A 25,573-nucleotide genomic window follows, 5' to 3' on the forward strand; every position below is an offset into this window, starting at 1 on the left:
CACCTGTTATCAGATCTTGCAGGTTATGGAAAAGGTGGCAGGTTAGTGCTTGATGCTCTACAGGGCCAATAGCACAGCTCTTGTCTTCCAACCCTTCCTCTGCCTCTTTTGAGCATCTCATCCTAGGACTGACACTGCCTCCCTGTGTGACCCTGTTATCCCGGAATAGGTGTACTTTGTAGATGAAGGTAATTCAGAAAAAAAAAAAGCTTTCTGAAGCTGGAAGGAGTATTTTATTCTGCATTGGCTTTGTGCACAGACCACTCTTAATTCCCAGATAAGAGCAATCTCCCAGGAAGCCAGTCAATGGCAAGCAGCACAGTTTAAATTCATACACACACCCTTAATCCAAATTCACTTCCGTCAGGAGATAAGCTTTCAGTAAGTTCACTAATCAACCAGTGTAAGTGGAGAAAGCAGAACGGGAGGTGTGGTTTCACTACTTAGTTTATTTTCCAGGACTTACACTTAATTTAAGTCAAAGGTAAAATGAGAGAAGTTCTCCCATACTAGTTGCCATCAGAAACGTTTCTTTTTTAACAAGCCAGCATTTGCTGATAAACTCAGTTGAAAAAATAAACTGAGAACCAAGACATAAAATGGTTGCAAAATTATAAACAACCATTGAAAAGGATGGGCTGAATATAAAGAAAAGAAGAAAAAAGTGAGGAACCTCACTAGGCAGCAGCTTTCCCAAAACCAGGAGTGTCACTCGGAGTGGTTTTATTGTATACTTGAACCATTCAGGACATTGGGAGATGTGCAATACACCTGACAAGCTTAGAGGCAAACCCTCCAGCAACTATCCTAACATTTGGCTCTGCAGAGCCCCACCCTTGGTGGGTCATCAAAAAAACCTGAATTCTTCTAAAAAAATAAGGAATCTTTAGTCACATCACTGGGAGAAAACATGAATGCAGCCGGTTGTAGCCCATTTCTTAGGAAGCTTGTTGCGCAGGAGCATTTCCAGATTGTGAACCTGAGGTACAGGTTAAAAGGGAGGAGATGTGTCCGTCACCTGTGCAACAAAGTTGCTTCTTTAAGTCTGGGTCATTTTTACAGGAAAACAGCGGTCCTTGTCTAGCAGAGCTGGGTTTGTCTCACTACTGCTTTATTAGCATCTGCAATGAATCCATTAAAGGCCTTTTGCATTAATACCTTTTTGCAGTGTTGGCCCTTGTCATCCTCCACTGTAGGTGTTTTGAGCAAGAGGCCACAGGGCTTCTCCAGACCCCATGTAGATCATCTGCTGCTCCCCAGGTAGCTCCTGTCACTTACGCTGACGTTGCAAATTTACTAAACTCCTAAATTTGTTCACCTTTGGCATGGAGCTCACTGGTAGGTGGTGAAAAAGACTCAGGGCTGAACACGGATGGGAAGAATGCAGTCCATAGTGCCTTTAAAAGCCATTCAAAAGTGCTTGCTCAGTTACAGAACATAAAAGTTTTGTCCGGTAGCACTTTGTCCTGTTTTCAGAAATGCAATGACTTTAAATTGTAGCTGCTTCCTTGTAATTAACTAAGCACAAAAGCTGAACCCATAGAAATTGTACAGTAAACACTTCGACTTACTGGTATACTGGAAAGAACAATGAGGGCACAGACTCCCGTGCTAAAACCTAAGCACAACACAATATACTGCATTTTGGGGTGATTCCATTGTGCTGGCATTTGATTTAGGGAGAAATAGTTGTTTTTGCCAACACAGAAACAAGTTTTCTCCTGCCATTATGTTTGGGCCCCTTTTCACCTCTCCTGTCTACAGTGTTTGCTGAAGTCTGCCTGGCCAGTTAAGCAGGAGGTTAGCTGTGCTGCAGCAGACGAGTGGAAAGCAATTACGTGATTTATTACCTCTATTGAACATGGGTTTTGAAAAGCAAACATTGCCCAGTGCAAGAACACTACTAGTGACACGCAGCAGTTCGCTTCACTAATGTTTTCCTTTGGGACCTCCCAAAGTATGGCAGAATACCACCGGAGTAACACTTGGTCCCACAGGATATGCTATGCTGAAAAGAAAATACATCTGAGCTAGGATGAAGGAGATACAGTCACCCTTTTTGCAGCATGAACGCCCAAGAGAGTGAATTTCAAACAGCAGGTGAGTCATGAAACAGAGACAGTCTTACAAGCCCCCACATCTCCCTGTCAGGCACGGCAAAAAAAAGCCAGCTCACTTGATTTCACTTCAGGCTTTGAGATTGGCACGTTCATGGTGAAGAAAGGGTCACAGATAAGATAAGGTGACGTTCAGCAACATTACCGCAATTATAATAGAAATTATAAAGCTAATGTTAAAAAACCAGTGTGGGAACTGAGGAAGGAACACTAGGTCAGGACTTAAGCTACATTAAATACTCAGTCTGGCAAAGGTCCTAGACGTGCCATTGCAGCCATAATTTATGTCAGATCATGTACTGGAAGCAAGAGGATGAAGTTTAACTTGGCTCTCTGTACAGAAATACGCCAACGGTCAGGAACATGTTCAAACAGGCAATATGGACTTCAACGTGCACTAAAAGCATCAACATGGCCCTCCTGTCCTGTTCCACTAAAACTTACGTCCTTGGTCTACCCATGAAATTTGTTACGAACCCCAAAGTGGAAGAGAGTTCTCAGGTCACCAGATTCCCTTCTTGTACCTAGAAGGAATCATATCAGGTAATCTCTCCCAAATGTATTGATCTCTACCTTAAAGTCAATAGGTTTTTTGTCTTTGCCATTCTCTAAGAAAAAATGTTACAGGGCCTTTCACTTTTGAGGGCTTATAGACTATATCTGATTTCAGATTAAGGAAGAAAAAGCAAATACCTCTGTAAAACCTGTTGATTATTCCACCCTTCTTGTATTGACTTTCTGGGTGCAGATGGTGTGTGCACCAAAATATGTAAATTGGCTTTCTCCTTCACCTGAAAGAGCTCTGTCAGCATCAGATCTTTTTGGTTCTCAACAAACATTCCTATTTACAGACAGAAGGTCTATGGTTGTAAGAAGGAAATAGGAGAACTGTAAGACAGGATACATGAAATAGCAGGATTGGTATACAATCAAATGGATGTCGTACTAATAAATCCAATGCTTTCCTGTAAACAAAAGAATAACTCTCTCTTCACACCACTTCTTTATTGTCTCACTAAAGTTCTGTTGACCTCAGTGAATTTTGTTTTGGCTTATATTGGCCTAAGTAAAAACAGTGACACCTGCAATAGCAACATAGGACTGTTTCAAGTGGACTTAAAGGGTAAGGCAATCAGCAGTGCTTAATATTTTCTCTATATGTGCATATGCTATGCTAAAACTGATGTAAAGTCATCGATAATAAGATGTTCCATAACTGATGATATAAATGTGTTGAGAGACTGTAATTAGTAATATGACTGCACTAGACCCTGCTGCAAGCAGAAGAAAGGAAAAAGGCTATCCAAATACACAGTAGGAAATCATAAATTATATCTAAACAAATGAAAAACCATGTAAGAATAGTTAAGTATGGCCATAAGGACTATAAATAAAATTTTCATCATGCTAAATATTCTGACATTTAATGAAATGGAAAGCCATCAAGTAATTTATCTCCAGAACTGGTTTAAAAAGAATTTTTCTCCATGTTTCCCTTAAATCCAAAAATAATTTCCAGTAAATCAAGGAAACATTTACCTAGGATTGACACATGGTCAAACTGTGGCTTTTATTTTCTTAAAATTTCACCTTTGTGGATGCAGTTTAGACTAATCATCTATCAAAACATGAGAAAGCATCTCGGTACTTTTAAGCATAACATAGACTTGTGGCTTTTAATTTGTTCTGTTAATAGCTTCATTGTATTTATTGTGCTCTCTAGGTATTGTAAAGGAAAGATCAAGGCCTGCCAGAGTGAATGAACTGGCACTTTATAAAGTTTCATTTCTGGAATGCCTATGATACCCCTGGTATAACTTAAAAGCCAGAGCACAAATAATATTACAAATATAGCAGTATAGTAATCTAATCTAAGTCAAACAGTTTTTAAAAAATGCATTTCTGGGTTTTTTTCACCTTGGCAATTTGTCACATTTAAAAATACTGCAAAAGGTTCAGACCAAGGTTATTTTCTAAACCAGTATTGCAAATCTCTGCTCAAAAAAACCCCAGGATTTATGTAAAACAAAGAAGATGCCATGCTGAGCATTCGTAGTGAGCACAGGAGTAACAACGTCACTGAAGGGGAAAGACAGATTTGCAAGAGGTTTCTGTTCCAGTGATGCAATTATGCATGAAATTTTTTAACAGCAGAAATTACTACAACTTGCGGTTACTTTGCTAATATTTTTGAGGGACAAAAGCCTGCAAAAAGGCTGACACCAGCTGCAAGTTAAACAACTAGAAAGGCAGCTCGTGTGCCCTGGCAGGTCAGAGACGGAGGTGCAGAGAACACGGAGGGATTTTTGGGGGTGGTGGTGGGTACTGGAGTGGTTTCCTCTGCCTAAGAGGGATGCAGAGCACTGCCATGTTTTTCACTGGTCTTTGTGTCTATTAAAAAAAAAAAAAGCCCCCAAAGTAATCATTACTGATTTTCAGCTTGGTGAAAATAATTGCTGTTTGTTGCACGTTCTGTTAAAGAGTGTGTCTCTGTAGAGAAGAACACAGAGAATCATAGAGTGGTTTGGGTTGGAAGGGACCTTCAAAGATCAGCTAGCCCAACATCCCTGCCACGGGCAGGGTCATCATTCACCAGGTCAAGTTGCTCAAAGCCCTGGCCAACCTGACTTTGAACACTGCCAATGATGGAGCATCCACAACTTCTCTGGGAAACCTGTTCCAGTGTCCCATCACTGTTATCATAAGAAAATTCTTCCTTTTATCTGATTTAAACCTACCCTCTTTCAGTTTAGAACTGTTGTCCCTTGTCATGTCACTACAGGCCCTGATAAAAAGTCTTTCTATATCTTTCTTATAAGCCCCCTTTACATATTGAAAGGCTGCTGTAAGGTCTCCCCAGAGCCTTCTCTTCTCCAGGCTGAACAATCCCAACTCTCAGCCTCTCTTCATAGGAGAGGTGTTCCATCCCTCTGATCATCTGGACCTAACAGGTCCATGTCTTTCTTGTACTGGGGGCCCCAGAGCTGGACGCAGTACTCCAGGTGGGGTCTCACCAGAGCGGAGTAGAAGGGGAGCATCACCTCCCTCGACCTGCTGGCCACAGTGCTTTTGATGCAGCCCAGGATGTGATTGGCTTTCTGGGCTGTGAGCGCTCATTGCCAGTTCATCGTCCGATTTTATATCCACCGGTATCCTCAAGGTCTTCTCTGCAGCGCTGCTCTCAATCTCTCATCACCCAGCCTACATGGATACTGGGGATTTATTTTTACTTGTTGCAGCCTAAAGTAGACCCTCTCAAGGAAGGCGAGGTGACTCCTTTCCTGAGAGTAACCGCACAGGCTTAGCTGGGAGAAGATTTGGGAGGGCAAATGCATCTAAACAGGGTGTGAAGGGTATGGGATGAGCCTGCAGCAGGAGTGCAGACAGGGAGACAAGGAGCGGGGGCTTTCTGCAGATGACAGCAGACCCAAAGACAAACTTCAGAGGCAAGGGAAAGAAGGAGGCTTCCCAGGGACCCTGAAGAGACCTGGCAACCCCAGTGGAGCTGGCAGGAGGTGGACTGGGGAAGGACCCACTCTCCATGAACACGGCTGACAGGGGACCTATTTAATCAAACCTTTTAAAATCCTATTCACCCACCAGCTCTGCAGTTCCTCTGCTGAGAGTCACCCCATTGCAGATTATTATTTTGTACTCTAGTAAAATCCAGCTGTAGGGACTGGAAGTATCTGGTATTTTTTTGGCATGGGAGAGCCCTTTTTACTTTAAAAACATTCCACTTCAGTGAACCGTCTGGCTGGGGATCCTGTCACACCACGTTTCTGTCACATCATAATACCGCTTTCAATGTCAGCTCGTATCAAATGACAGGTTGGGTTTTTCACAGAGAGCAAGGGCTTTTCTCACTTTCAGATTCTGCTGCTGTAAGCATGTATTGCACTCTAAAGGACAGTACTGACCCATCTCATCTCTCCAGCTGTAGTGCCGACTGAACACATAACTCATTTGTATTTCCTTCAAAGAAAGCTGTGCAGACGAAGCAGTACCTGCTAGTCCAGTCAGAATCCATTAGCAACAAAGATTACATATTTCAATGTTTGCTCCGTTGTTTTGACTGCGGGAACAAGGAGAAACAGTTCTTAATTACTAATAATCCCTTGCATGCATTATTAACAGGCTATTTTGTTCAAATAGTTGGCGACTGCAGTGTTTTACAAGCTCCATGTACGAAGTATTCAACTTTGCTGATGATAATGAAAAACTTTGTTATTTATTGTTTTGTTAGAAGAATCTTTCTCAGGCAAGGCAGCCCACCTTATGAAGGAAATAAAGACTAAAGATGTAGTTCAGTTTTAAAGCTGTAATAAAAAGCTGTGATTGAAAAAAAAAGATGATTCCTGAATTATCCCAGATTTATAAACTAGAAACTGGAAGAGAATGAGATCCAAAGCTATTAGAAACCAGAGAATTCAAAGTGATACAGTACCAGTGAAATATAACTGTATTATGGAATCCCCACGTATCTACGAGCAAGGGTGATATTACTCAGTGATGTGGAACTGTTCATCAGATAAAATAATGACTCATTTCTTAGGATTTTTATAGAACAGACAATTTTGTTGTCAGAAGTACCATGCTATCCCAGGACATATATCAGTCAGGTAGGCCTAAGACACAGTGGTAACACTCATGTCCAGGATGCAAAGAAAGTCCTTTCATTGAGTCTTACTCTGCAGTGAAAAATCAACTTCAAAAGCAAGCAGCTTAATTCATTAGTTATTAATAAAAACATGTCAGGGAAGTCGAGCACACTCTCAAACATTCCTGTTAAAGCAAAATATGAGACCACTGGGAAAACTTGGTTTGTTTTTTTAACTTGGGAGGGTCTTTTTCAGATGTTTTTCAAGTGGTTGAGCTTGAGGGAAAGGTGAATTAATAGGCATAGCTTCTGTTTCCGCCAGAAATCTTTGTATGACCAGTAGTCAAATACCTACTTATCCAATTACGAAAGTGTGGATGTAGGGTGAGAATGTGCCTGAAACTGCTTTTCCTTTTACAAAGACTATAAGGGTCATTATTATAATCTAGTCTGAGCCGCACAACACAAGATAGAAAGACGTCACCCAATCAACTACTTGCTGCTGGAAAGGCACAGATGTCTTTAGGAAGATGTCAAGTCCAATTTATTTGGTGATGGAGAAGAATAAGCATCCACACTGGTGCCACAGGGGCTATTCTGGTTCTCAGTAAACGGCCTCCAGATGGGCACTTCACCATACAGAGCAAGCAGTGCAGGCTATAAAAATTCTTTGAAGGATTTCCCAAACTAGTTATTTAGGAAGGGTGTGACGAATCGTAGCACTTCCTGAAAATTTTCCTGGGGTAACAGTAAAGAAAGATGGATTTATAGCATGTATCACATACCCAGGAAACCTTTTCCATGCCTAACCTGAAATGACTGCATCTGAAAAAGCCAGAGAACATGATCAAGAGCAAACAGAAAGTGTAAGTGGGCAAGCTATTAGTAAGTTGGGGTGCTTGGGGATGTAAAGGTATCTGCTGTGGTCCTTGAGAGAAATAGCCCTGGGGGAAAAGCTAATTCCAGGCCATAAAGTAGCAGCTGGTATGGCTACATTGCACTTTGGCAGCCTTTTGTTTGTAGAACAATGCTCACTGAGGGTCAGATTAAACTCTGGTTTTAAGCCAAGTTTCTACGGCATTACGAGAAATGAATCAGTCAATAAAGAAAAATGTCTGGATATGTAAAGAAGTGAAGGCAAGATGCTGTAAAGGAATGGCAGTGGACTTGCCTCATTACTATCTTTGAATAGCAGTGCAGGGAGAGGTGGTGACACAGGAAAAAACATTTCAGAGCTGGAACACAAAAGGGTTTATGCACTTCTTCAGTGCCCTTCAGAAATTCAAGTTGACTCTAACTTAAATATAAAACACATAGGAATGGCAGCAAACTTCCTGCCTGCTAAGTCAGCCCAATTTTAAGCTCCCTTTAATTTGCTGGAGTCATGCTAAGGGACATTGGGGTAGGTCAAAATATGACTCACTCTGTGTCAGGGTTGAGAATGAGATCAGTTACTAAGGACTACATTTAAAAAACCAAAAGGGAGTAAAGGGAAATTTCACAAGTCCACTACAAATGTTAAAAGTGAGATGAAGCCCTCGCCAAAGAACCTATCAAAAATAATGAAACTGTTCTCAACATCATTCTTATTAGAAATCAGGGTGAAAGGGTCTTTCACTGAAAGTCCTGAAGATGGTTGAGCTGTTCAAAGGCAGGACATAGGGTTGGCAGGATTTGCAGTAAATCTCTGTCGCTTCCCGTTACAAACATATAAAATTGGCTGTACTTACCTCAGACTGCCTATGAAGTCAAAAGAGGGAGAGGTGAGGGCACTTCCAGAAGACAGCTTAGCTCTCAGGCAAGATGCATAGCAATTTTCAGTAACTACACAGAATGATTACAGTGCCTCAAATCCTAATTTATACACGTGTTTTTTTAGGTAGATGGGTAAACCAGAGCCTACCCACCCAGTCCTCTTTGATTTCTTCACTCATATCAATGGGACACCTCACTGGACTGGTTCCTCTGGAGGATCAGTAGTTAAAACATTGTCTTTCCAATAAGGAGGATATTTTAAAAACAGACCTTCACAGAAAGCAAGCTCGAGTGAAACAGGGATATCTATAAACAAAGGTGTCAACCTACAGCTACAGGAAGCCACTGGACACATCAGTTTTGAATTAAAAAGATCATTAAATTAAAGCCAGCAAGTATCAATTAAACTGCCTTAGCGACTACTGATGAAAACTGGGTCTTCACACCTAGAGAAAAGTAAAGCACATAAGAATTTACAACCTCTCTGTAGCTTCATGATCAAACCCTGGCCTACTTTTGACACAAAGCCAGTTGCCTGGGCACAGGTTGCTTTCCTGAGAGAGGGATTGCTGTTGTCAAAGAATTAAATGGATGTGAGAATGGCCTTATACAAGGTAAACTGAGACTCCATTGTTGCCCTAAAGATACTGAATAATCAGCTCCTTTGAAGTGTAAAAACCAGAAAGATTTTCACAACTGATATACCTTTGTCTTGGTGTCTTTGGAAAATTGTCGCAGTTCTTTCTCTTAAAGGATGTTTGGGATGCCTGACAAAAGCATGTTATATACTACTGCAAAAAGGGTTTATGAACTTAAATCTTGCAATCACATAAAAGAAACAAAAGCCTACCTTTATCCTTATCTTAGATCAGAAAGGAAATATAAACAAGGCCAAGAACGTGTATTTGAGCACAGGAATCTGTAGAAGAGTCAGGCACAGCTCTTGGGCAACCCAATGCTTGGTCTCCCCCTTACCTGCAAGACGATCCATCGAATTTGCCAGATTACTTTCTTTTCTGGTTCATTACTAATCAGATAACTTTCCTGAGTGATAGTTAGACAAATTTTTTCATGTTTACATTACAACTTTCTCATTCTAATTGTTAAGCCGGTACGCTGAAACAAAATAGGTGCAGCATTCTTTTAAACAATCCCTTCTGTATTAGAGGGCATTTACAGTTCACGGTCTTTGTTTTCAGCTCGAGATTCTAGATACCAGAATAGATTGATATCGATACAGCACACCGTAGATAACACTAGAGGTCCGATTCCACAGCCAGGGGATCCGTGCAGCGGAGAAGTTTGTAAAAGAACAGTGCCTCTCCCCAAATAAAAATCCAGAGCATGCCTTTAATTTTCTCTTCCTCCTTGCAACCATCAATAATTGGTAACAAAAAACAAACAAAAATTTAGCTAAACTACGTCAAAGTAGTGTTGAGAACTGACCTTTCCAAGCCACAAACCAATAGGCAAGTCAGAGTTCATCTCATAATGGCAACCCAGGCTCAGAGCACTCCAGTGACATGATAAAGTGTCTTAGGACTTGTTCACCTGACGCGAGGCAGTATCTCTGGCAAATATTTATTTTAGCAATATGGGACAGTACTTCCTGGTGTATTGCCTCAGAACTGTTCAGTGAGTGGGAGTACCATCCTCGCATGATAAGAAAAGAATGGCTACAGGCTGAAACCAGCTGAGCCCTGGCCCAACTGGCTCAGCTGAACGCTGGTTCTCCTGGGGTTACCCTATTGAAGTGGATGCTGGTGTAAAGAATTCACGCAAAAGGAAGAAACAGTACTTGGAGCAATGCCACTGATTTTTCTCGAGTTATGCCAGGGAAATGTTTGACTTGCAGAGGCTATTCACTAACTGAAAGAGATGGCCTGGGGCTACAGATGAGGGCTTGACCGTGCACACGTGAGAAGCAGCCACACAGCAGCGGCAGCAGGATCATGGTCAAGTGAAGCGTTCACAGGGAAGCTTTTCCTAGAAGACCTGCCTGTGTTCAACTTTGCCAGTTCTGGTGGGGGGCTTGTGACAACAGCCTAGAGAAGGACACACAGACTTTAGCTGCAGTCCAGCTTGCTCTGAGCAAGTGGCAATGCTGCTGCATGCAGAGGCAGAGCCACTCAGCAAGAAGAGCCATCTTGCAAGTGGGTCATTATATCTCTTTGCTTCCAGTGTATCGCTTTCCCAAGATCGAGCAGCTTTCAGGGTGATTTTTGTTTCTGTGCATTTGTCTGTGGGTGGGTGGGGGGAGATGTTTGACCCACTGACTATCTCTGAGCTGAGGAAGCTGGAAGTTCTCATTAAAGAGGCTTTGCCTTGCTGACTGCATCTCAGCTAAATAGGACTCTGCACCTGCAAACAGAGGACCAATGAGTTCACTTTAATACCTGGCCATCAGAGCTGTAAATAGTATTGCACAGGCCAGTTAGATGCTGGGCTGAGTGAGCAAATGAAGTGCCAAGTGTAACTGGAAATGGAGAAGGAGTATGTGAGGTTTCACATGATCCTCTATTCAAAAGTACTCTGGAGATGGGAATATGACTTTAGTTCCAGCATTTCACTTACCTGAAAAGTAAAATGCATGCCAAAAATGAACAGGAAAGTATACCTTTAAATCAATGCCATTCTCATTTTCTGTATAAAGTCTCATCATCACTAAAACAAACAGAACATAAATCTAAGTGCACCTGCTAAGATTAGACTGTGGTTTATGCCTTTCTCCTATCTGAAGGTAATGCAGAGATGGGAAAGCTTTCTGATAGTGTTCTTGCTAAGCCATCCTGCTGAGAATGATTGATTTTCAGGATTTACATGAGTGTGTATCTGACTACTTACAGAGTCTGTTTACTCTTCTGATGACAAAAGCACTCAAGAATGATTTCTTCCCCCTCAGGGAAAGGCAAGGAGGAAAGAAAGGAATGTCCTTTTTTGCTGCTGTTCTTTGAATTGTAAAAGCATGCGTGCACTTGATCTGTATCAGTAAGAATGTTTTCTGGGCTAATGTGAAATTTATACATGAGCCTCACTGTCAAGCAATTGCAACACATGCCTTCCAAGGGAGTTGCATTGCACTGTCAGTTAACTGGATTATTTGGAGATTCCTATAATTTACAGTCAAGCAAATTGGTCCCTGGCTGGTGCAGAGGCTGAGAGTGGGAGAGTTAGGTTCAAGTTGATGATCCTTGTAGATCCCTTCCAACTTGAGATATTCTATGATTCTATTGTTCTATAATTCATTACTTCAGCACAAACACCCCGCTGGATTTTGTTGTCCATGTTTCCCAAAGATACCTGCAGTGTGCCTATTCCCACTGTGGTTGTTAGGTACACTCAGGGTCTCTTTTGTTGTTTATAAGGAAACAGAATAAAAACAAAGGATGAAATTCACCTCCTCTGACTTCAGCTGCCTAAGCTGTCTACCCTGGCTCTCAAAATACCCAGTGCTGAGAAACTGGTAACTTCCCAAGGGCTCTTACACCAGTCTTAGGTTGAGACAAATCATTCCAGAAAGGAGCTGGAGAACGCGTTAGTTAAAACAATCTGAACTGAATCCTGCAGAGGCATAACATGGACTGCCCTATTGCATCACAGTGATGACCTAATAAGCATGGGACTCTCAGGTGAGAGCAGAGAAAAACATGTACCATTCAACTCCTATGCCTATTCAAAGTCAAGGATTCCCACAATTTTAAGATCAGCAACACCATCATGAAACAGTACACATGAAAGTAACCTGACATCAGCTGAAATGATTTATTATGAAAAAGAATTAAAGATTACTTGAGGCTCAATAGTCACAGCATTTTAAAAAGGAACACTAAAGGTTAACGTACTTCATATCTACTTAGTCCGTTCAAAATCATTCCCTTCAAAACGATTCCCAAAAGCCCCCACACAGCAGGACGCAGGACACTGTACTCTACAGTCCTCCATTCTCTTTCAGGTCACAGAAGACCAAATTGCTCAAGTACCAGAAGCATCTGCCTTCCTTGCGTATTCTGAAGGTATTGTTGGACCATTTTGATCCCTGTCCACATAAGATACTGTCACCAGTACCACTGGACATGCTAACTGGGAGGTAATTGTTTATAACGCACATCATAGTCATGTAACCACTAGTGAGACTGAACATCAGCCTCTCACCTGACACACACCTCAGAGTCTGATATTGGCAAATAACAAAAAACACCAGTGAGATAAGGACTCACAATAAGGGTGCAAATACAGTAATTTTATAGTGCATATGTAAAACATGTTTTTACACTCCTGATGTAGTGCTTACTGTGCAGAAGGAAAAAAGCACCTTGCTTTCCTCCAGTGACCCAAAGTCACAGCCAAAGTAGATTCAGGACCACTGGGGAGAAGAACGTGAATGTGCCCAAGCTAAGTCCTGCCTCTCCGACAGAACTGCAGCTCTGGAAGTGATTGCTGTGTCCCTTCTAAGGGAAATGAAGTGATGCGTGTGGTTATGGTTTTACAATGTGCGCTTTCTTCAGGCAGGACTTTTGAAAGGCATCAGCTGTCTAGAGAGAGTGTCTTGTAATAACCTTGGTTTACACACCGCTATGGGATTAAAGACATTAGCCACCTTGCCCTATTAGCAGCATCACTGAAACAGGAGAACAAGTCCTCTTTGAAATGCAGTTTATTCTACAAACATTTAGAGTAAAATCTTTAACTAATTTCCATAACTACATATAGTACCAGACGGAAAAAGCGTAAGAGGGAATTATGGTCATTTGAAGGTTACTCACAGCTGTTTTCTAAACTACTCACTTGCTAGGGAAGCATTAAATGGGAGCTGAAACGTTTCCTTTAGTTTATGCTCATGTTCTCCTCTTTGGACATTTTGTTTCCACACATCCACACTCATCTACATGCACATATGTGAACTGGACTGTCTTATGCTCAGAGCAAACCAGTTCCACCTTCACTTCATGACTCCTTTTTTCATGGCAGCAAATGCATTTGTGCTCCATTTCACCGGTCTCAAAGGAATACCTGGAGAAATGAGATTTGCACATCAGTCTGCTGCCTGTTGTCTTCCCAAACTGATCCATATTTGCTGCTCCAAATGGAGGTACTTCTAAGGAGTAGAGGAGCTAAATTTCCTATCTTTTTTTCTGCTTATTCGTAACAGTCTTTCCTCAGGACGCTACTAGCCATGCAGGGCCAGATCCTCTGACACCAATGGGGAAAATCCCAGTAACATCAGTGGATTTTGGATTAGCCCCATTCTGGCCAGACAGAAAGAAGCAATTCATGCAGAGACCAAAGAGCAGGAAAAAAACTCCACTAAACACCAGGGCTGTTCAAAAACCACATGAGGACATGTTTAAGAACAGATAGTTAATAAATTTAGCTGATGACTTTTCAAAGGGACCTATTTTCCTAGCTACGATAAGGCACTCCTGTCACACTAAAGACATTCAGTCACATTGCTAATGACTGCTGTTCTGCACACCCAGTTTCCCAACCAGGTCCTTTTAAACAGCAGGAAGGGGACAAACAGCCCATTGGCGACTAGAACCCAGGAAGACCAGACATGGGGGAGGACAGAGAAAGGTTTCCTACTTACACAGAATAGGTACTGCACGTCCCTTCACAAAAGGGCACTGGGACCGGAGCTGCTGACTTACAGTTGTCGTGGACGATATACTGCTCTTTCATATTGCGTTTGCATTTATGCGGCAGATCGACACCTGTGTAGGAGAACACTTCTGTTAGACTTCTTCAGACTGGGGAGTAAATGTTTTGAAAGGTATCTGCTAGGAAACCAAGGGCAGATCATCCTACCAAAATTTACAGTTCAAATGCAAAACCAAAAAAAAAAAAAAAAAAAGAGAGTGCAAAGAGGGACTAATTCAGCAAAGCAATTTCTTGCTGGTCAAGGCACTTTTCGATTTGTGGACTAGCTTAAATGAAGGCTTATGTATAACTTCCTGTAAAGATACTGTTGAACCAAGACCTAAAGGAGACATGAAGTGTCTGGGTTTTTTAAAATTGCTATAAATGACATTTGTGAGTCTATAACAACCTATGATTTCTAGGTGGATGCTACAGAAAAAAGACCCTTTTTTCCATTCAATTTCCAGATGGAAGAATACAGAGCATATTTTCTACAATTTTTCTTATCAGGAGTATAGTTCAAATTAACGCTATTTCAGTTATTTAAAAACACAGAAAAGGAGATCAAAGAATTTTAGTGTCCCCATTGAAAGACTGAGGCAGATTTTTAGGCTCAGCTGTGAGCAGATTTTTAACCTCAGCTGTGAGGTACAAAACAGCTTTGCTGCTTTAAAAACAGTCTTCCAGTCTGTGGAAACTGCAGAACCTCAGTGCATGCAGAAACAGGACTACAAGCAGGGGAGAACCTAACAGTACTGGAATAAGGAATCAGTGATCTAATGCACTCACATGTCTTACAACAGCCATCTGAAGTCACATCAACTGTCCCCTGTATTGAAAACAAACATAACCAGAACAGTTCAGATGCACGTATTGCTAAGCTGCTAATAACAACAGTGAGAGTTTGGGTATATTCCCTCATCTCTAACCAACACAGATTCCTCATCACACCTATTTGTGTACCAGTTATATATAAAAACTGCTTTAAAAAAAATCCAGCAAGGAAGGGAGTGAATTTTCTTAAAACTATATATCCTGTCACAAGCCAGGGAAAATGTCCTGTAACACATGCCTGAACTTATGTAGGTCCTATTGAAGTCAGCACAAAAAACCCAGCCCCAGAGAATGACAGCCGCTCCTGGAATTGAACAGCCTGACCTGAGCAGAACCTACCCCAAAGCTAATTCAAGTGAATGGCTGTCTTTGTCCCTGCGTTGGGTTTCAGATCTGCTGCTAAGCCCCAGAATGCTTCTGAAAGTTACTGGAAACCACTAATTGCTGAAAGCCAGGGCATGAATGATACCCCTTGCTCATTCATATACCACCTCTTTGCTTACTGATGCACCATCTGTCAGAAGACACGGTGTTCATCAGTTCCCCCAGGGGTCCATGGTGAGTTACCATTTGCTCAACTGCGGTTCGTAACACTGGTGTTCCTCAAGTGATGAAAAATCCCACCTTGCTATTGCCCCAGTGCTCTTCTCTTTCAAGTTCTAGTGCTTATACCACAAGTAAAATGTGTGGGTTATTTGCAAATAGTTTTATTTTACTTCCATGGGCTGAAAAGACCCATTTCCTTCAAACAAGGATGATCAGTTCAGAAAGATCAAGAAATACTGAAGTGGCTCATTCAAAACAGTAAAAGGACTCTCAGACCAGCAGCAGGTCTCATTCCAGAAGGCTTTTTTTCTGGCTCTAAAATACTTACTGGGACACAGTTTGATTCTTCAAATGGTAGGCAGACTTTTACTGTACTAGTCAAGGAAAACTGGCCCCCTGATTCAGTGCACGTGTACTGAGTACAGTTATCATATGGAGCTTTATAACTCTTTCCAACCTGAATAAAAACAGGGAAAAAAACCCAACACAATATAGTATTGCAATGAAAGCAGAATAATGCAATAGTAATACAGTCAATGAACTGGCAGAGGGACTGGGTTGTTCATATCACTCTGAAAGTGCTGAGGTGTCTGGAACTCATATCTGCAAACCAGGTACCAAGCTCACCACTATTAGCCTATGCAAAATCCCTTCTGTGGCCACCTAGGTGGAAAGAATCAAAAGCTGGTGACAGAATCAGCATAGAGGTATGAACAGAAATGCCAGCAAGTAGGTATGTTAATATATGTGGAATAAAATATACACAAAAGAAAAATAACTCTTTTAAAGGATTTCAACAGTTTTCTTTTTTAATAGATGGAAGAAAAGCAAAAAGTGTGAAAGAGGAGAAAAGTCTTCATAATAGAGTTTAATGGATAAATGCAAAGCCTCCTCATGGAAACATAAAAATTGCATGTTGGCACAGGAGAAGCTAGCTTGCAAGATAAATTATCAAGGAATAAAAGGATGAAATAGAACAGATGCAGAACACAAGAGCTACCAGAGAAGCAGTAGCATGTAAGACAATAGTCACTGGTTGAGACAGCGTCATTAACCATTCACAGGAGTAGCAGGCTGTAATAAAACCAAAGAGCTAGCCTGAGGCTCAGCCCATGTCTACACAACGCTACGCTCACAAGAAATGATGTATTACCTGGGTGTGTTACCAAGTCACACGATACTACAGCAGATATGCCACTTTTGATTTCTGCCTCAGCAAATTCAGAACTAGTGCTAGTACAGCTGTATCAGCTCACTCACACTATTTAGCCCTGTATCGCCAGGGCGAGATAATGACACTGTTTCCAGGTCGGAGCAGTATGATGTGAAGCCAGCTCACGTATCTTTACAAGAGCAGTGTTACACAATGTCACCATCCCCTCTAAATTCTTTCTTTCTGTTGCACGTCAGGAAGAGGGGAGGTAACATGATTTTCATTCCTGCTGGAGAGGCATAATTTTCAACATAGTGGTGCCTGTGAGATGCACGCAGCAGAGAGCAGCTGTATAAATGTCTACATTTACTTTTGAAATACAGACATTTTTAAATCTCCTCGAGGTCTTCCCAGCCTCAAAATGAATGACACTGGTTCAAAAAATGCTGTGGTCTTTTTGATAATTCAGCCTTGTGTGCAGAGCAAGGGAGTGCTTACCTCAATGGTCACATTGCCAAACTGAAAATTTGCCACACATGCCACTTGCTGGCACTGGCTGCAGCACTGACCCTCCTCTTCCACGTAGCGGAAGCCCTGTGGAAGTAAAGTTTCCATTTAGCCATGTTTCTTGATGTCTTGTTCATGAAGCACCTTTGGATCAAAGCCACGCTGGAGATGGCAGAGGAAAAGAGCCAACCTTCTGGTTTCATTTCTGTTGTCTTTAGAAACCTGTTGGAACAACTTTAAGCCTGACAATCAAAGCTGACCATTTCTTTCCCTTATTGAATGAACAGTGACTTCTGGGCACTTCAGTTACCATGAAGACCTGTCATGGGCTATTCTTCCTCGGGCTAACACACAAGTCAGGCCAAATAAATTAATTCAGCGTATGATTACTTGCACAATCTACCACCAGTGCTTGGTCTGATATCATTACCCACAAGAATTGCTACTGTCAGACATGTGAAGATCATGCATCAGCTATTTCCTCCCCTGCGTTTTAGGTATCCATTGGTCTTTTGATGGGTGTGGGTATGGCTGGCTTCAGGATAAAGGATAATGGTTTCATCCATTTTTTAGGATTGGTGGTGGGTCTGGCCTTATCTGGGCAAGAATGGAAAAGAAAACACTCTTTGCTTACATTCAGTGATAGACTGAACAGTTTGTGTGCACTCTCAGCTCACGAGTACTGAGAAGTGTCTGGAAACATATAAACCACTGTGCAGTTTCTTTACAATCTTAATTTTTGAGCTGACAATGGGCAACACCAAGAGAATGGCACAAACGTCATCTTCCAGCAGTTGGACTTCTCTTAAATAGGTTTGCAATCGTTCTCCCTTAGGACACCTTTCCAAGGGTGACCTGTTAAATTTGTTAGAGCAAAAATAACCAGCACTCTGGTGGACTTTACAAAAAATCTAATAGAAGATTATATCCTGCTATCTTTCAGTGAGGAAGCAGTTATACTATCCCAGTTTTACAGTATATCCCCTCAAAAGCCATTGTTCGTGGTTGGGGAGGCTGAGCGTGCAGCGCTGACCTGCTGGCAGGTGGTTTGGCATTTCACTGGAACACACCGGATGCGGTTGGTCTGTGTCACAACGTCCTGCTCATCTGTGCACACACAGTCCTCGCAAGAGCTTTTAGGCACCATTGTCCCAGGCTGGAAATATAGAGGAGAGAGGAGACAGGCCATGGCAAGAATTCAGTGGGTTCCAGAATAAACATACATGCCCTGGACTATCAAAAATGAATGCTTATGCTTCAGATTTATTTTTGGAAGAACTTCCTGAGATTAATACCTCCAGATCTCTGAAACCTCACACTGTCAGTATCACAAAATGAACACAAGGCTGGCATTCCCAAGTGCATCAATCACATTAAATGAGTTATTACATTATCTCATAAATTTCATGCATCAATTTTCACTCAGTTTGACCTAGCAATTAATCTTAAAACATCCAATGAGGTTTAAAACTTGTATTCAATCACAATTCTGACTTCTTGACTCTAAAATATAGGAAAGATCTCATTTAGTAAGCAAGCCACTGGTCTCTAGCATTACTATTCAGTTCTATTCACCGGTCTCTATTCAGTTACATTTCCAATAGTATATATGACTACTGGCAGGGAAAAATTACGGGCCATTTGAATCCTGCTTTTTATGTGAGTGTTGACAATAACAACTTCAGAAAATTGTAACTCAGGCAGCGTTAACCTGTGGAAAGATGTGTCTGGAAGAAGACCTACCTTAAATTCAACTCCTTCAGAAACACATACACCTTTTGGTACTGTAAGAAAAAAATAAAATGAAAAGGATGTGCTAGGAATGATGTAAACAGTTACTGTACTCATCTTTGAATTGTGAGTGATGTAGAGGAGACAAAAAAAAGAACTGAGCTTATTCACTAGCCTTAATAACCAGCACAAAAGGGGGAAAAAGTAACTAGTACATGGTGCTAATTGTTATTTGGAAGCCCACGTGTAACATCTGCTCAGATGTTATGCATGAAATGGGGGATAATTGTATATCCTGGTATTTTGCATATGGAAAAAATCTATTCTCCTCATGTTTTTTTACCCATACTTGAAATTAGTTGAGCTTTTCTTTATTGTTAACCACCTTGCTGGTAACAGAGCCAATGGGAAGCTGGGTCAGGTATGTGAATCTGGAAATATAATTTGGCAGCAGAGCTTCAGGATGGGTTCAATGTAATTGACATTTGGTATCTGATCAATACCTTAACTCACTGAATACTAGCTACAGAGAACTGACACCAGTTACTGCACCTCAAAAAAAAAAAAAAAAAAGCACCAATTGTAAAGGCTGAGAGGGAAGGGGAGAGGCTACTGCTTATGATTTTTACTCATTTAGAAAAAATGAAATAGTTTAAGGAATAAATAAAACACCTTAAGGAAACACAGTACTTACTACAGGAGAAGATAGGACAACAACCGTCCTCAGATATAGCAACTACTGGTTGGAAGCCTAAGTCACATGCTGTTTTGCTGATAATGCAGGTTTTTATATCGCATTCTGTAATAGACAACAGAGATAAAGTAAGCCAAAGCATCCCATCCAGCAGTGTTACTTGCAGACCAAAGCTTGAACATCTAAGAAATTGGGTAGAAATAGATGATTCTTGAACCACACATTTTTGGAGTTTGGGACATGTTCAGGTGAAGTATCTCCAAGCTTGCTCTACTGTAAGCCTCTTCCCTGGACATATACTTCTGGCCCTTGTTCCTGCTTCTTTTCCCCCACTGGATGTCATCTCTAAAAAACCTAAACACCCTCATCTCAGAGAAGTGACAGGGAAACAAGTTGAGGTAAAGGTAAATGAGTCAGAGAGTGAAAAAAATGAATAGACAGTGGATAAGAGCCAAAGATGTAAAGGTTGGGACATGCAAGGCAAAGCACCCTGACAGTGCCCACTGCTCCCTCAAGGCTTCCAAGGAGCCTAATGGACCGCTGCCTGGCAGCACGAAAGGATGAGAAACAGAAAAACATCCCACCACCGTTGCCAAGATCCCCTGTCCTGCATTTTCCTATAGGTGCTGGGAATGGCCAGGGTTAGGAGCAGCCTGATGAGGAGGTCCTGTGTTCTGCTGGACATTTGGGACGGGGAGGATGCAAATGGAAAGGTGAGGGCAAACATATATCAAGAACCTCCAAAGGAGGCCCTGGGGGAGCCTGGAAGATGAGCACATCCTCCTTTACTGCATGGATCTCTGTGCAAGGATCACCCTCTCATCTCAGAAGGGACAAGAGCCAGAGGATCCTGTGAAGCACCTGGTGCTCCCAACGGTCCATGGGGGATTTTCCAATGTAAGTATCTGGCGGATCACGGCACTAGTTTAGAATACAAGATGGGCCAGAGGAGGTCTCTTCTGATAGCAAGAGCTCCTGGCATATAGATGGAATAAATGACCACTCCAGTGTGTTTATTTGAATCTGGTACCTGTGGGGTACCAGATCTCACTTGAGGATTGCTGCTAAAGGCAAATGATACCGCATTGTGACATCTGAATTATCTACTTACCACAGACTGTCTCTGTGCAGCACGGGTCATCCAGACGTGTTTTTATTTTGCGTACAAAGCCCTCTTTAGTGCAGTTGATAGGTGGAGATTTAGCACAAGGGCGGGGGAAGCAAGAAATATTCAAGGTTGCTTCGTCGCAAGCACAGTATTGACAGTCGTGCTCCCAAGCCTCTCTAGGCTGTGAAAACAACAGGGATAGTCGTTCAGAGAGCAAAAACTAGAAGCATTGTACTAATGAATGCCTGCTGCAAGACAGTGTAGGGCTAGGTTGCCCTAATTTATTATGTAGGAAAATCAGAGTTCAAATACCATAGGGAGGAGAAGGGAACAGTAAGAAAGAATGCTATTATCTGCCACCATCCTTTGCAGGTTTATGTGTTTCCAGAAGGGAAGCCTGGTAGTTCTACCAGGAAACAGTGATTCCCACAAACTGCTATTTCTGCTTCTGTACCTCAAGTGATTAATAAAGTTCTGGAGTGAAAATCTGCTCTTTTCTTCCCCACCGTCATTGCAGTTCGCTGGTTTTTAAGCTTAGAATTAAAAGAAGAAACTCATGCAGTCATTTTTACAGGAGGTCACAGCACCCAGCTATAGTATAAAGACAGTATTTTCCTTTTCCTTACCTTTTTCACTGACCCATCTTGTGCAGTACAACCTAAGAAATGAATTACAGATTCTTTTAATGATAACTGAACCCGGGAAAACAACAGAAGCAGGACAGGAATAGAAAGGTCTTGAAAACTGAGAAACAGCTACAAAGAGAAAATCAGAGTGCAAAGTCACAGGTTGTGTACCCAAAACTTCTTAAGGATCCTCCTCTTTGTTCTTTTGAAAGTTGCACTTTCTGCATCAGAGCAGGCAGAAACTGCTAATCTGAAACATTTCCAGCCTAACTAGAAAGGGTCAGTACCAAGGTCTCCCCCATTTCCTCTGTACCCAGAACATCCCCTTTAATGCGCACTTTCCAGTCAGGGTCATATTGCCCCTTCCCATCCCACCATTTAGATTATTTCTTACCACAGACAGAGACGCAAATGCCATCATGATCATTCAGCAGAATTTTTCCATCAGGACAGTAGCATCCCTCAACAAACACTGGTGTGTTATTTTGGGAGGGGAGGGTGTCCATAACGACTTCTCTGCACAATTAGAATATAAAAGGAACGAATGAGAGGCAGAAATATGCCCCAGGGCAATCAGACACCTAAACCCCAGGGGAATGTGAACTTCCAGCCTTCCTCTGCAATTTTCAAGTTAGGGACTTGAAAAGTGCCTTAGGAAATGACCCACCTGCTGAAGCAAGTGTTTCTTTTCGCTTCCCCGCATGGCTTGTATACCTGATCCTGAGCACAGCTGGCCTCTGTGGAGCATTACAACACCCAGGTTAGAAAGCCCAGACCCATGCGTACCCTTCGATTCACAACGGACGAACCGCACACGCTAACGCAGCCCACCCCACGGCTCTGCACAGCCCGGGCTCCTGCCCAGCGAGGGGGTCCCTGCAGCTTCAGCAAGAGGGGATCAATGGATTCAGCAAGGTGCTTGCGACAGTACGAGTTGTGCCTACCCCTGCATCACTGGGTCCCCCTGAGCAGGGCAAAGCATGCAGAGAGAAGCTGTGTGTTGCCATCTAGTGATGAAGCTCTAGGTAACACACAGGGCTCCTCAGCTGAGCTGCCCAGGAGAGACTATGGGCCTGTTTCCCACTTGTTTTGCAGGAGTTCTGGACTGGAAGAACCTTTTTGATTTGTTCCTGCTTTTTCTCAGGTCCAGAGCAGCTCAGGAAAGATTGAAGCCTGATGATGTGGAGGAACACAAACAGGCGTGTGGGTGAGGAAAGAACAGGCCGGAGTCCCTTCACCAGCAGCAGGTCTTTCCCAGGCTTACCGCACCGCCCATTCGCCTGCCTCCTCCAGTCCACGCAGACCCCGTGGAGCCCGCACAGGGCTGCGTATGTCTGCATGCTCTGGCACTCAGTACTGGGGTGCTGTTCTGAGCACCCACTGGCCACACACGCCTCATAGTAGGGCTGGGGGTTGACCACGCCATGGCACTCGGTCAGGTTCCTTCACAAAGCAAGGAGATAAACATGGCATTTCACTTCCTTGGGCTACTTCCAAGGAAGAATTCAACTCAGAACCAAACCCATCCTCATCCAAAGAAAGCCTCAAGGTAAAGATACACCTACAAATTGCTCTGATAGGCAATACCCCCACACAGCTTAATTAAGAATGAGCTTTACCTCCCATTCTTTAGAATGCTTTGAAAGGAAGCAATTTTATGTTGGACTGATATCTGCAAAGAAAAGTCTCCTGCACAGCTCACAGCTGTAATTCTATATGCTGACACTTTTATGTCAGCATGTTTGACAATCCTATTTTAAACCACAAAATTATTTTAAAACCAGACACACACATTTGCTTACTATATTCTGACTGTGTTCCTTTTCATCCAGAGCTTTCAGATACTGATTTATAGATAGTTCCTGGTTGGCTTCTCCAGAACTGAAAAGCAGAGGAAGAGCCAAGCAGTGGACACTATTAAGGGAGGACTGATTTTGTTGATGCAGCTGAAAAATATGTGCCAAACTCAGGAACATTCACACATCAGTTCACTGCTCAGTTTTTGAAGGTATGCTAGACTTCATATTTTCATCATGTCCTATATAAGCAGTTCGCCCAAGTCATGTAGTGAAGCACAAAATTGTCTTATGGACTTATTTTTCTGGCACTTTTGGGAGTTGTCTTACCAGATGATTTTACAGAGATTGGAAGGCTCACAGTGCTGATGATATTCAATTTCAGCTGGTTCTGAGACTCCTGGATTACAGTATCTGTTGGTAGGATCTGGGGCTTTCCAATCTAATGCCATCTCTTTGAAGGACTCGATAACCTCACCATTCCTCTTCATAGCATCATCAGACTTCTGGTTGGTGCAGGTACCTGGTAGCAATATAAAAGCACTGTGACAGTTTGAAGACAGTTGATGTTGATGAAGCTGCTTTTAGAGAAAACCTGGAGGGAAGTTCTCCTCCTTGTGGGAAAGTCAAACATATGGGGTCCTGGATGAGTTCACAAAAACTCTTTGTAGGAAGAGAAGGCTAGAAGAAATAGTTTGCCAGTTACTCATGAAAACCAGAGTTGTCATGTTGGTTGATGCATTTCTCCTGGTGGCTAAACCAACTGAGATGGCTCTGTCTAGCACAGGACTCTCCAGGTTTCATACATTCCCATATTGAGTAGATATGATCAAGAGGAAGGGCTTTGAAAGAGCCTGTCTCCACCCACCAACAGACTGTGAACAGAACAAAAGCAAGTGACTTAAAACTCTGTCTCCTGACAGTGTCTTTCCATCAAATAGAGATAAATTTGTTAAAATTTGTGACAAATAGAAATCAGTGGAGTTGCAAGTATTTAGAGATGTTTACAAGGGGACAAGAGAAAGTAGGAGAAAAATTTATTGCATTCATTACTGTCAGCTGATGAGGACACTCACCACACAGTCCCACGGTATTGTTATAAAACTTTCTGAAAGGGAGTTTTATGTAAAATGCAAGTCGACTGTAGGAGACATAAACTTCTAATTCAGGTATTTCAACTATGACGTAAAGGCCAGAACTGGTTATCCTGATACCATTCTTGGAAATGTCTGGAACAACTTTCTTATCATTAAACAAAATCTAAAAAGAAGAGAAACAAAAGGTCTCTATGGACATCCTTCTGTTGAGTAAGGTAGACGGTTTGTGCAACTGGGAAGTAGAGAAGCATAAATGCAGACCTCAGGTGCACCAAATGAAGTCTGTCCAAGGCAGGCATTTAAGCAGTTCTCTATGATTCCTTTTTAATATACTGTAATTTATATTTGAATACTCATGTCAGGAAGAAAAACACAACTTTCAATTATGTAATAATTTCTCAAGGTTTTAGAATATACAAATTTTTGTTGACACAAAGGAAAAAAGAGAGAGGGAGAAAGCAATGTAATTGCATTTCCTACCCATTCCATTTTTTACAAGCTTCATCCTTTGTCGTGACAGGACATTAGGTAGTACAGTAATATAAGTACAGCAAAATAATATTGAGAATTCATTTTAACACAATACTTTACCAAGTTTGTTTCTTTTCCATGTTCCATTGCTTGTGTCAGAATAACAACAGAGTTGGAGTGAAAAATGAGAAGGGACATCGAACAAATTGCCCCATCAATGGCACCACAGTAGTAGTTGTCTAAGTGAATCCGAAAGTTGTGAGAGTCAGGATGAATTGACTTCACAAGGACATAGGTGCAGTTTTCTTTAAAATGATAGTATGTTCCATCAAAAGTCACATAATGCTCATTTCCCCATCCACTGCAAATACCTGGAAGACAGTGACATACTTCAAGTTTGGCTTCTGAGCTTCCTGTAAGTACAAGCTGGTTTTAACTCTTTTACTCGCTTTCATTGAGAGCTGAAATAACCAGTTTGATAAAGAAAAATCAGCCTAGTAAGGACACTTTTATCTGGTCCTAACAGCCAATGTTTTAGATGGGGCTTCTGTTCCGTTACATTCTAATGAAGTAATATGAACATAATATAGATATTGACCACATAGACTTATCTTTCTTGAGGCCCAGCTGAACATAAAAAATTTCAGGAATTGTCCTCCCGCAGTACTTACACTGACACTGAAAGACTTCACAGCAACCAGTTTCATCGTAGTGTTTCGTGAATGGGAAACCATTGGCACAGAGTTTCAGTTGCTGAGGAGGGCAAGTCATGCTGGACAGTTTAATATTGTTTCCTTCTCCCAGGCAAGTGGCAATCTGGCAGTTTCCAAAGTTCCATGTTTCATTAAACTATTGACGGATTAAAAAAGGAGAGGCACATAAAGTAATGCAACAAAATCTT

General features: G+C 41.9%; 1 protein-coding gene across 1 annotated transcript in view; it reads right to left on the reverse strand.

Moving 5' to 3' along the window:
* Positions 1-13,307: 13,307 nt before the first annotated feature.
* LOC104256763 (mucin-5B) overlaps positions 13,308-25,573 on the reverse strand; it is a 45,205-nt gene continuing 32,939 nt past the window's right edge. The window contains exons 31-47 of the mRNA XM_059825711.1: positions 25,344-25,521; positions 24,793-25,043; positions 24,181-24,364; positions 23,435-23,627; positions 22,573-22,751; positions 21,976-22,045; positions 21,703-21,824; positions 21,309-21,340; positions 20,686-20,863; positions 19,575-19,679; positions 18,893-18,933; positions 18,183-18,305; positions 17,141-17,236; positions 15,818-15,946; positions 14,899-14,938; positions 14,060-14,183; positions 13,308-13,482 (exon numbers count right to left, since the gene is read on the reverse strand). Coding sequence (XP_059681694.1) covers positions 13,308-13,482; positions 14,060-14,183; positions 14,899-14,938; positions 15,818-15,946; positions 17,141-17,236; positions 18,183-18,305; positions 18,893-18,933; positions 19,575-19,679; positions 20,686-20,863; positions 21,309-21,340; positions 21,703-21,824; positions 21,976-22,045; positions 22,573-22,751; positions 23,435-23,627; positions 24,181-24,364; positions 24,793-25,043; positions 25,344-25,521 — 2,220 coding nt within the window. The remainder of the gene's footprint in view (positions 13,483-14,059; positions 14,184-14,898; positions 14,939-15,817; positions 15,947-17,140; positions 17,237-18,182; positions 18,306-18,892; positions 18,934-19,574; positions 19,680-20,685; positions 20,864-21,308; positions 21,341-21,702; positions 21,825-21,975; positions 22,046-22,572; positions 22,752-23,434; positions 23,628-24,180; positions 24,365-24,792; positions 25,044-25,343; positions 25,522-25,573) is intronic.

This window comes from Gavia stellata, chromosome 17 (genome assembly GCF_030936135.1).
Source record: "Gavia stellata isolate bGavSte3 chromosome 17, bGavSte3.hap2, whole genome shotgun sequence".
Taxonomy (NCBI): domain Eukaryota; kingdom Metazoa; phylum Chordata; class Aves; order Gaviiformes; family Gaviidae; genus Gavia; species Gavia stellata.